The 12,998-nt window shown below is 34.1% G+C and overlaps 1 protein-coding gene across 1 annotated transcript in view; it reads left to right on the plus strand.

Moving 5' to 3' along the window:
- Positions 1 to 12,998, plus strand: part of TJP1 (tight junction protein 1) — a 121,696-nt gene that overhangs the window by 19,327 nt on the left and 89,371 nt on the right. Inside the window, exon 2 of the mRNA XM_012642713.1 lies at positions 2,908 to 2,964. Coding sequence (XP_012498167.1) covers positions 2,908 to 2,964 — 57 coding nt within the window. The remainder of the gene's footprint in view (positions 1 to 2,907; positions 2,965 to 12,998) is intronic.

A 12,998-nucleotide genomic window follows, 5' to 3' on the forward strand; every position in this document is an offset into this window, starting at 1 on the left:
ATAAGAAAACAGTACTTTATTTTTAATTAATCTTAACTCCTTTTTTCTCTGTTTCCACCTTCCTTTCTTGTCTTGGGTTGTACTAGGGGCCCACCAAGGAGATTTTTCTACCATGCAAGTTGGCTAGCCAGTGGTTTAATTCTCAGTCCTTCCAATGGATAATATGGTTTATATAGAGAGGAAAAGGTGGTGAGAGGGAGATTTCAAAAAGGGGACTTGTCACTTAGCTAATACATTATGTAATAGAAAAGATATAAAGAAATTATTCACTGGCTTGCTGGTTTAAGAATAATTCAAGTTTCTGCCCAGAGCTTCAAATTAACTGGTAGAATTATCTTTTACAGTTGTATTTTAGTCGTTTCTCTTCTGTTGAAATCAAAAGAAAAACACAACCTTCCTTTCAGGAAAAGAGCATAAAATGCTGTTTTTGTTTCTTTATCATTTTTGGCACTGTTTTTTGACAGCAATTCATGGGAGTAGCATAGATAGCCTTTTTATGCATGCATCAGACTCAATATCCCACCATAGGAAAAGGTTCATCTCCAATTTGATCACATTGAGAAAATGAAAATTTAGTGTGGGTGAATATAATTCTTTTCTCCCTAGGACTCTATGTGTGCCCTGCATTAACCCCAGAAATCAGCAGTATTGTAGAGTCATTAATCTTAGAGGAAGAAATATAAACCAGGTGGGCAGGCTCCTAACATCAGCTAGACCAGCCCCATCGAAGGATGGTTAATTAGTTGCCCATAGTGTCTACAAACGCTGTTCAACATTAACTTTGGCTCCTGCCAAATTCAGTTCCAGAACAAAGAATGGCTCTTTGTGGCATGTCAGGTTTTTAGCATATTTGTGTTACCAACTCATAACATTTTAAAGATTAGAAGAAAATTCTAGAATTCTGAGGACCTGAGGCCATTTGTCATATATGACACAGTGACACCCACATGCCTCAGTCCTAAATGAGGCAACACAGAGCATTGTCAAGGGCTCCCAATTTCTCAACTTAGGTCTCATTGCAACCATTTCCTCCTAAGCTCCTCCTCCCATGAACAATAACAATTCACTGAGTGCTCATTAGGGGTCAGGTACTTTGCAAGCATGATTTCTAGTTGTCATTATAAAGAGCTTACAAAGAGAGGACCAGCATCATGCTTATTTTACATATGAGGAAACTGCGGTAGAGGACATGATATAAATTGCCCAAGTTCACAGTAAGTGGTATGACCATGATCTAAGCTTAGGCAGTCAGGTGGCCAGACTGCCTCCCCTTCGATGGAAACAACTTTAACAAGCAATTAATTTAAGAAAATGTTGGAATTAACTCACAAACTTACATAAGTAAAGACAACTCTATTTGGTCTTTGTTTCATTAAAATCCAAGCTCAGCCACCCAAAATGACCTTGCGAAGCACACAAATGCTACAAGCAGTGATCACCACACTCTCTCCAAACCACAGCCTGGGTAACTGTGCACACAACCAGCTGGACTGTTTTGACGAAATCGGCCTAACATTTCAGCTTATTTTTTTTAATACATTAAATCCCAGTTTTTGTTAAAAAACAAAACTGCTTTGTTTCCAGCAGAGGTCTCATTAAAGGGAGGTTTTGCTGCACTTGATTGGAAGATTGAAACAAAATGCTGGTAAGGTTGGCAGTTCTTATCTGTGGGAGTGAACAGAGAGATCCTTTCTCTCTACTCTCTTATTCATCTGGCAGGAAAGTTAATCTAGTTGCTTTGAATTTAGGGAAGCAGGCTTTCTTTATAGGGATTTATTTTCTAAAATGGCATTAATCTTCAATTAAAGTTGTTGTGGGAAAGGAGAAATGGGTTCATGGCACCTGCATACCACATTCTCATGATGCTGATGACAGCAGTATAACAGAAAACATGTCACTTGTGAAATAGGCATTCATAACAGTGGGTGATGAGTGATGTTCTGAAAATGTCATGGTCAGCATTCTCCCCTTTCACCTTACCTTTTGATAACTCTGAAAAATCTTTTTTAAAAAATTCATTTGTAAATGAATATATTTTTAGGAGCTCCACTTCCACAAAATGGTAACATTAATAGGGGTTGAATTACTTAAGTCTCCAAGAACAATTAACCCGATTTAAGAGAAATTTATTCATATTTTGAATTCTTTACTGCTCATACCTTAGATAATTTATTTTCCACTATAGTGAGAGGTTCATGACAGGATGAGAAACTAACTGAACTATTCTATGGTTTGAGTAGGACTTGTATTGGAGCTTGTATCACTTTTATGGTGATTCCTGGGGGAGTATTAAAGATTGTCATTTTTATTTTTTCTTATGTGTGTAATATATATATTAGAAAAGCCATTTTTTTTATGGTCATAAGCGAAGCTTGAGAATGTAATTCTGTAGTTAAACAAACTAGGCAGGCATGTTTAATTGTGACATTAAAGCATCAAATGGTTTTATCTGTTTTCCTGTAACATGTGTATTTATAATTACTGTGTTCGGAGGTATTTAACTATTCCTTCCTTTGCAAAATGTGAGGAATGCTTTTAAATGTTTATGTGCCATTAGAGATTTTAAAATAATACTGTTTCAGCTTTTATTCTTTGCTGATGTTAAGTATAAAGTTGAAGAATTAGCTTAAGTACAGATTTCAGCCAGCATGAAATGAATATAGAGCACATCTGTCTAAATTAAGTTAAAAACAAAGGAAGTTCCTGTGTGTAATTTCCTGTCTCTTAAAACAAAAGCAAACGAAAAACCTTCCATAATTATGAAGTCCCATTTAGAGTATCTCTAATATTAATAGTATGAATTTTGGTATCTCAGTTTGCTAAATTGTTTGCTGGATGTTCTTGTTCACTTCTTTAAGGACATTTTCTTAAAAGGTAAATGATTTGTTTTTTTTTTTTCTTTATCAGAACATTGCAATGGAGGAAACAGCTATATGGGAACAACACACAGTGACGCTTCACAGGGTAAGTTTCTGTGCAGTAAATAATCTGTGTATAACTCAGGATACTGGCAGCTTTTGAAAACAATAGAGGAAAGCCAGATGTCAGGAAGCCACAAGAAAGGGGGGAAAATTTTTCTATATTCTTTTGTTTAAAATTAGAGTCACGATAAATTTTTTATTAAGGTCAAAAGTGAACACAGTTATTTTTTCATAAATCCTTTTTGGTTATCTGTATATTTGTGGGTTTTATTCTTTAAAAAGTGATTTGTTTCTTTTTTAATTTTGAGCGATTAGATAAAAGACTTTGTACATTCGTGTAAATTGTAAACTGCTTCAACCTTTCTGAGTGTATGTGCATGTATTGTAAGCTTGAAGTTTAAAATAAAACCAGGTGGTGTGCATCATAAGATCTTAAAAGATACTTGTTGATGTGAAACATGTAAACCCAAGCTGTTACTTAAACAATTGCAGATGAATGGAGAGAGATTAGTAGAAAACTTAGTAGGAGTAACAACTTTGTCTGAAGTGAGATTGCCCTGAATTTGAATCCTTGCCCTGCCTTTCTCTTGCTTTAGAAATGGGCAAGTGATTCAGTCCCCTTCTAAAGCCTTGGTTTTTACGTGTTTAAAATGAGACTAATGACACCAGTTAATACTTTACCAATTGATACAATTAATTCTCTTTCCTCCCTTTGAAGAGAATTGATTCTACTGATTACTCTCCTCCTCAGAGAATGTACAGAAAGAGATTAGAGAATATTTAAATATAGGTCATATACTATTTCTATCAGCTGTATCCATTATTAGGAAAATGGAAAGAGTTTGGAAAAGTGTGTTTCTGAACCCTGCCCCTGATTATCTCATGAATGTTTAAATTTGTGCATAATGGATAATACGTAAATTAATTATTTGAAAAACTGGTTTTCAGATAAGATATGTTAATAGTTGACTTTTTTATGTCTCACTAAGTGGTGAAGGAAATCATTAAATAATACTAACCTTAATTTTTACTTTATAAAGCTGAAATATGTACTTCTTTTGTTTAAAATGCGGTGATAGGTAGCACGTTTAAATCACATAGATATATGATTAAACATGCAAATAACTTTGTGACTTATGACTATTTAATTGGCTGGTTGTGATATCAATGAATTGGTGTTACTTATCACATTACATTTATTTTTCTTAATACCTTTATTATTTTTATTCGTATAATTTATATACAGTAAAATTCATCCTTAATATACGGTTTTGACAAGCACATATAATCATAGAACCACCACCACAATTAAAATATAGAAACAGTTCCGTCACCCTAAAACTTTCCCTCACGCCCATTCGTAGTCATCCCCATCCCCTCACCCTCAGTACTTAACAACCAGTGATACATTTTCTGTTCCTATACTTTTGCTTTTTCCAGAATATCATATAAATGGACTCATACAATATATATAGCCTTTTAAGGCTGACTTCTTACACTAAGCCTAGTGCAGGAGATTTCTCCATGATGTTGCTTGTTATCAATAGTTAGTTCCTTCTTATTGCTGAGTAGCATTTCATTGTATGAATGTATAATAATTTGTTTATTCATTCTTCAGTTGTACGTTTGGGTTGTTTACAGTTTTTGGTGATTATGAATAAATCTTTAGTGTACAAGTTTTTGTATGAACATAACTTTTCATTTCTCTTGGGTAAATACTTAGAAATGGAATTTCAATGGGTCATATGGTAATTGTTTAATTTTATAAGAAACTGCCAAACTCTCTGTACCATCTTGCATTCCTACCAGCAGTGTATATGAGCTCCAGTTGCTCTGTATCCTCATGAACACATGAGCACAGGTTGATCACCCCAAATCTGAAATCCAGAATTCTCCAAAGTTTGAAACTTTTTGACGGCTGATGTGACATTCAACAGAAATGCTCATTGGAGCATTTTGGATTTTGGATTTTTCGATTATGGATACTCAACCTATATTATCAGATTTTTAAAAAAATTATCATTCTAATAGGTGTCTAACAGTATCTCATTTTATAATAGTTTTAGTTTGCATATCTGTACAGATTAATGATAATGAGCATCTCTTGATGTGCTTATCATTTATACATCTTCTTTGATAAAAATGTATTCAAATCTTTTGCCCATTTTTAATTGGGTTGTTTGTTTTCTTATTATAGAGGTTTTAAAAATTGTGGCAAAACATACATAATATAGAATTCACCCTGTGTTCAATGTCTTTTGCCCATTTTTGAATCAGGTTGCTTATTTTTTAGTTGTTGAGTTGCAGGAGCTCTTTATATATTGTGGATATTAATTAACCTCCAGAATATTTACCGATACACAATTTTCAAATATTTTCTTCCATTCCGTGGATTACATTTTTATTCTGTTGATTATCCTTTTTGGTGCATAGAAATTATTGAGTTTTAAGAGTTTTTTAAATTATTCAGGATACAGGTCCTTTATCAGGTATTGTTTTATAAATATTTTTTTTCCAATCTGTGGTTTGCCTTTTCCTCCTCTTAACAGTGTCTTTTGCAAATTATTCAGGATACAGGTCCTTTATCAGGTATTGTTTTATAAATATTTTTTTTCCAGTCTGTGGTTTGCCTTTTCCTCCTCTTAACAGTGTCTTTTGCAAAGGGTAAATTTTAAATTTTGATTAAGTCCAATTTGTTAATTTTTGCTTTTATCAATCATACTTTTGGTTTTGTTCGTATCTTAGAAATCTTTTGTCAAACCCAACGTAACAAAGATTTTTTTCCTGTGTTTCCTTTGGAAGTTTTTAAGTTAAATTTTCTATGTGCTATGAGATACTAGCAGAAAACTTTTTTCATATGGATATCCAATATTTTGAAGAACCTTTTTGTTGAAAAGATTATTTGTTCTCCACTTAATTGCCTTTCTAGCTTTGTCAGACATCACTTGGCCATGTATGTCTATTTCTGGACTCCACTGATCTGTGTGTCTAACTTCTACTAGTTAACTTCTTCCTTGATTACTATAGCTTTGTATTAAGTGTGGAAATCCTGTAGTGTGAATCCTCCTAATTTGTCCTTTTTTAAAAACTAGTTTTGGCTATTTTAGCTCCTTTCCCTTTCTGTGTAAATTTTAGAATAAGCTTGTCAATTTTTATCTCCTCCCAAAAAGAATATTCTGGGATTTCATTTGGATTGGGCTGAATCTATAGATCAATTTGGGAGAATTAACATCTTAACAATATTGAATCTTTCAAACTATGAACATGGTGTTATCTCCCCATTGTTTGATTTCTTTCACCACTGTTTTGTAGTTTTTGGCGTATAGATCCTACATACTTTTTGTTAGATTAATAATCACATATCTTCAGTTTCCTGGTGCTATTGTAAATTTTTTTTTTTTTAATTTTTGTGCGTTGTCAGTGTGTAGAAATACAGCTGATTTTTTTTTTTTTTTTTTAAATAGTGACCTTGTAGCCTTCTTAAATTTACTAGTGCTAGGAACGTTTTTAGTAGATTCCTTGGGATTTTTCTGCATAGACAATGATGTCATCTGTGTGTAGAGGCAGTTTTACTCAAACTTCCTTTCCAATCTATATGCTGTTTATTTCTTTTTCTTGCTTTCTTGCACTGGCTAGGACTTTAAGGATGCTGTTGAATAGTAACAGTGAGCAGGCATACTTGCCTTACAATATTGGGTGAGAGCATTCTGTCTTTCAGCATTAAGTATGATGTTTTTGTTGATGCCTTTCTTTCAGGTTAGGGAAGTTAACTTATATTTCTATTTTGCCATTTATTAGGTTGAGGAAGTTGCCTTTTGTCTTAGTTTACTGAGTTTTTTATTTTTTTTTAAATCATGAATGAAAAATTTTGTCAGTGCTGTTTGCAGGTATTGACTAGGATTATCATACAGGTTTTCTTCTTAATCTGTTAATATGGTGAATTTCTTGCATTTTGATTGTTGAACAGCCTTGCATTCCTAAGATAAATTCTACTTAATTGTGATTTATTAGCCATTTTATATATTGCTGGATTGATTTACTAATGCTTTGTGAAGATATTTGTTTCATTGTTTGTGAAGGATATTGGTCAGTACTTTTTTATATTGTTATCAGGTTTGGGGATGGAGAAAGCTACTAACCTCAAAACAAGAAGTTGGGAAGTAATCCTCCTCCTTGTGATTTGTGGTAGAGTTCATATACAATTGATACTATTTTTTTTCCTTAAATATTTGGTAGAGTTCACGAACATAGCCATCTGGTGCTGGAGTTTTCTTTGTGGGAAGGGTTTTAACTACAAATTCAGTTTCTATAATTTTATATAGGATTATTCAGGTTATATATTTTTTCTTTGTTAGGTTTTTTTGTTATTGTTGTTTCTTTGGTTGGTAGCTTTGTTAGTTTTTACATATTCCAAAGTATTTGTCTCGATCATCTAAGTTGTTAAATTTATGGGCATAAAATTGTTCATAATATTCCCTTATTTTTAATTTTGGATGGTTTGTAATGTTATTTTTTTTCATTCTTGATATTGGTAATTTGTGTCTTATTTCTTGGTCAGTCTTGCTAGAGGTTTGACAATTTTATTGACCTTTTCAAAATACCAGCTTTTGTTTTCATTAATATTCTTTATTTTGTTTTCAGCGTCATTGATTTCTGCTCTTATTCTACTATTTCCATCTTTCCATATGTATTGATTTTAAATTGCCTTTTTAAATAATTTTTTTTAAACAGATGCTAGATCATTTATTGGAGACCATAGCTATAATTAGCCATTATCACATTGCATTTCTTTTTCCAAATACCCTTTTTAGTTTTTAAATAGCCAAAATAAGACACTTTATGTTTCTCCATGGTACTGTTATGCTTGGTTTTGTTAGGAATTCAGGTGTGGGGAAATACTAAATGTATTTGCCACCAATGTGTGTCTCATTAGCTTAGGGAAAGTGGGGAAAGATCCTGAATGTTGGAAAAAACACAATCTGATTTTTCTGAACATGTTAAAAGTGTCATACCAATTGATCATGGTAGGTAATATACAGGCAAGTCTGCGAGTGCCTGGATAGACGATTAGTGTGCGTTCTATGCTGTACCTGGCTTCTTCCTTTGCTTCAGTTTTCTTTTGAGAGGGCAGCCCAGAAAAATGTCATCAGAAGATACATAGAGGTAAGAGGGGTATGTAACTTTTAATTTTTTGGTTGTTAAATATGTTAACTATTGTACCAGGAACATAGAGCTATGTTGCTTCTGAGCCTCTTCAAAGAGAGCTTGTGACAGAATTGAAGTCCTCAACAATCATCCCTCCAAGGATTTTAGGAAGGTTTTTAAAAATAGTCTTGTCAGTGTAAGCAGTAATAAAAGTTTTCCATCGGCTGGGCACAGTGGCTCATGCCTGTAATCCTAGCACTCTGGGAGGCCGAGGTGGGAGGACTGTTTGAGCTCAGGAGTTGGAGGTAGCAGTGAGCTATGAGCAGTGAGCGCCACTGCACTCCTGCCTGGACAACAGAGTAAGACCCTATCTCTTCTTAATTGTCTGTGAAGTAGGTGTTAATAACTGCATGGAGTAAAACTGAGTCTCAGAAAGGTCTAGTGAAATGCCCTAAAAGAACTGGACCTTGAACGAAGGTTTGGACTCAGCTCTTTGGACTCAGTGCTCTTTAAATTTACATGTCACGTTTAATTTTAAATTTAAAATATGTTTATGGAATATAATTTCTTTTTTTATTTCAAAATATGAAGGGGATATAAGTGTTTTTGTTACATGAGTGAAGTGAATAATGCTGATGTCAGGGCTTGTAGTATACATTGTACCCAATAGATCTGTTTTTATCGCTCATCACCCTAACCCTCCCCTCTCCTTAGTTTTCAGTGTCCTTTACACCATTATATGACCATGTATACCCATTGTTTAAATCCCACTTATTAGTGAAAACATGTGGTGTTTGTTTTTCCATTCCTGGGTTACTTCCCTTAGGATAATGTTCTCCAGTTTCATCCAAAGTTGCTGCAAAAGGCATTATTTCATTCCTTTTTATGGCTGAGTAGTGGTCCCTGTGTGTGTGTGTGTGTGTGTGTGTGTGTGTGTGTGTGCGCGCGCGCGCGCGCGCATTTTCTTTATCCACTCATCAATTGATGGGCACTCAGGATGATTCCGTGTCTTTGCAATTCTGAATTTTGCTGTGGTAAACATTTGGGTGCAGGTGTCTTTTTGATAATAATGACTTCTTTTCCTTTGGGTAGATACCCACTAGTGGGATTCTTGGATCAAATGATAGGTATACTTTTTAGTTCTTCAAGGAATCTCCATACTGTTTTCTATAGAGGTTGTACTAATTTACAGTCCCACCAACGGGGTATAAGCGTTCCTTTTTCATTGCATCTATGCTGACACCTGCTGTTTTTTGATTTTTTTTTAATGCCGTTCTGATAGGGTTATGGTGGTATCTCATTGTGGTCTTAATTTACATTTGCCTGATGATTAGTGACGAGCATTTTTTCATCTGCTTTTGAAAAGTTTCTGTTCATCTCTTTTGCCTACTTTTTAATGGGATTATTTGTTTTGTGGTTTTTTTTGCTGATTTATTTGAGGTTTTTGTAGATTCTGGATATTAGTCCTTTATAGGATGTATTATGGAATGTGATTTCCGAAATTCAAAACTCAATTCTATCATATAAACTACGTAAAGTTCACTGTACATGCAATAGAATGAATAAAAATAAATAGGAAATCTGGTAAGGCAGGAGCCATTTTTAAAGTTTAGAGCATTTGTGATGAATCTAACTTGGAAGGGAAAATGATAGTTTTAGAGAAGGGTAATTGGAGGTGTCCAAGAAACTGGAAATAGGAAAATGGAACAGGAATGAGAAATGTAAACTATAATTTGAGAATGAAAACTACAAGAGTGAGAATCACAGTGTAAGAATAAATGGGGAGGCTGGGCATGGTAGTCCATGCCTGTAATCACAGCACTTTGGAGGCCGAGGCAGGAGGATTGCTTGAGCCCCGGAGTTCAAGGCTGCAGTGAGCTATGATTGGGCCACTGCACTCCAGCCTGGGTGACAGAGCGAGACCCTGTCTCAAAAAAAAGGAATAAATGGGGACGTACACACACAACTGGTATAGCCAAGGGACTATTTAAGGGCACTGAGCTTAAAAAAAAAAAAGAACCAATCTGACGGTCTTAGATTTAAACATTTTGAGAACTACCAAGATAAGGTAGAAAATCCTCAGTGCTTGAGTTTTGTGACTGCTAATCTGTTTGAGTTTACCACTAACTAATTTAAAACAAGGCTTTTAAAATCTCTTAAGACTTTATAGAATCCAAGTATAATAGAGTTATTCAAATGAGGGAACTCAATTCAATGGAGATCTTACATAAGGTCATAAATTGGCAGGCAGTAAAGAGACACGTAGGACCCAGGCCTTCTAACTTCATTGGTTAAAAAGGAATCGGATCAGATGATTACTGAAGATCCATCTGGTTTTAAAATTCTGAGGTCCCATGGGCCATTGTGAAAACAAATGAATAGAATAGTTTCCATTGAAGAAGAATAAGGGGAGAAAGGAATAAGACTAGAATTAGTGAGGGAAGTTATGATTAAGTTAACTGATCATACAAGTTTGGCATGGAAAAATGGGATAGTAAAAGGCAACGAATCCTTAAGTAGATAATTGGGCATACTTGATGGGAACAAAGAAGAATTTTTGAAGAAGAAATTAAACGGTTATTTCTACAGCTGAATCAACTTTCAGGACTGTTTGTTTGTTTTTGTTTTTTAAGGAATCAAGAAATGCTTTAACCCATGGTGAGCAGATTTTTTTTGTGACAGGCCAGATAGTTAATAGCTCAGCTTTGTAGGGTCCCTGCTGCAGCTCTTCGGTGCAAGAACAGTCATAACTATCTGCAGAGAAATGGGCATGGCTAGTGTCCAGTAAAACTGGATAAATAACTGAAAAGATTCCAGGACCCTTGTTCACCAGTGCTAACATAAATCAGTCTCCCGACCAGGCAAAGACATAAACACATAAGTTATTGCTGCTCATGGCAGCTTATGATCTCAAAAGATTAAAATACACTGAAAGTAAAATTTTGGTGTTCTTTTTTCCATCTTCCAAAAGCTAAACATTATCCTGTATGTTTTCTCATGTAAACGTATTTTTAAAAAATCAACTATCTTTTGACACACCTACAAAATTTTTATGGTAAAGATACATGAAAAAAAATGGAATATTTTCCATTTCTTGAAAATTTCTTGGGAAGGTACCACAATAGTCTCTTAGTAAGTCTGGTACAGAACATATGATTGCCTCAGAATAATAATTCTACCATTATCAATTTTTGTAACTGCAAACAGTAAAATTTTATACATGCTATCTTCATTTCTCTCCTCATTTTAAAATGGTTTTACTATATCTAGATCATATAGCTGTTATATCATTTAACACTTTAACCTTCATTTAATCTCAGTGTTATAAGTAAGTACAGTATATATGTAATGCTTGTCACCAGTCCTATCTATGTGTCTCTTGTCATTTTGATTGTCAGAAAGTTATTCTCACACATACATACAAAGTGGGTTTTATTTCAGAAGAGGAACCCTGAATTTAGGTAATTCAAATGTTTTATAATGGGCAGTGAGCAAGTTCTTTATTCTGGAAAAAGACAGACATTATCTCTGTTTTCCAAAACTGCAGAAAATTTGGTGTTTACTCCAGTGTCAGAGACTATCTTCCAAGGCTATTCACTATATAAACATCCATGAGAAGATAGTCTGGAACAAAGGGCAGTCAGTACCTAACTTGGAATACCTGCAGAAACCAAGAGAACTTTGGAGAATTATCTCCCAACACTGCTTCCTTTATGTCACTGTTGGGGCTCAGTGCATACCACCCCAAAATATTCCTCTTTGGCAAATTGATTATTAACGGTTATTTTGAGAAACTACAGACACTAGAATGGCCCTGAAAAAGCTGCCCTTTTGTAAAAGAAATTCACATCTATAAAGAAAATTTTCATTAATGAAGGTATCTGTATCAGGAAAAGATTATGTAACCTATATTAGGTTGCTCTGGAGACAACACTGATCCCTGGAGAGACTCTTAATTTGCATAAAAAGGCAACCTTTATTCACCATGCATTTCCTCCCTTCACTCTCCCATAACTTGTCTCCACCACCCCCTAGAAGCCCTAAGCTCCTCTTCCTTTCTGTAACTCAGAATGTTTTATAAACTTCAATCCTCCGGCTCTTCTTTGAGTCTTGTATTCTTTGTGGGACTCTCATGCGTAATACATAATTCAAATTGTTTTTTTCCTGTTTAAAAGAAATGTTATTCTCTATTAGATTCCATAGGAAGGGATCATGAAGACAATATTTCCTGTGTTCTTACACATTGACTGGTTTATCTGTGTCCTTTATAGTTGACGGTCAGTTTTGTTGTATAGAAAATCTTTGGCTCACTATTTTTTTCTTAAAATGTAGTAATTTTATTTTAGTGTATCTTGGTGTTAGTCCCCCTGGGTTGATATTCTCAGGTAACTCTCACATGCTTACAGTGATATAAATTCTTTCTGTATGTAGTTAAATTTTTTTCAAAAGTAATATCAGGAAAGGTTTTTTTTTTTTTTTTTTATAGTGTTTTACTAATTTTTCTCTTCCCTTATTTTGGTTTGCTTCTTTAGGGACTTCTGTTATTCATGTGTTATATAGTTTTTGCCTGTCTTCAGTGTTTGTAATTTTCTCCCAAATCCTTTTCATAAAATCTCTTGTATTATTTCTTTTTGGCTTTTAAAAAGTTTTCTCCTTTTCACTTTGTCTTAAGATACTATTTCTTTGGTCTTACTTTCCTTCTATCTAAAATGACTTTTTAAAATTTCTAATTTGTTCTTGAATTCTGTCACTTGTTTTCTAAGTTTTTTCTAATTCTTAGATTCTTTCATGTCTTGTACTTATATCATTTTCTTAATGCCTTTTAGCTTGTTTTGTGATAGTAACAGTTTTGATCTTTTTTTTTTCTGAGCACTCTTTCTGGCATGCTTTCATGGTACGGATGTTATTCTTCTACTCATTATCTTTCGTGGT

This window comes from Propithecus coquereli, unplaced genomic scaffold (genome assembly GCF_000956105.1).
Source record: "Propithecus coquereli isolate 6110/MARCELLA unplaced genomic scaffold, Pcoq_1.0 Scaffold184, whole genome shotgun sequence".
Classification (NCBI taxonomy): domain Eukaryota; kingdom Metazoa; phylum Chordata; class Mammalia; order Primates; family Indriidae; genus Propithecus; species Propithecus coquereli.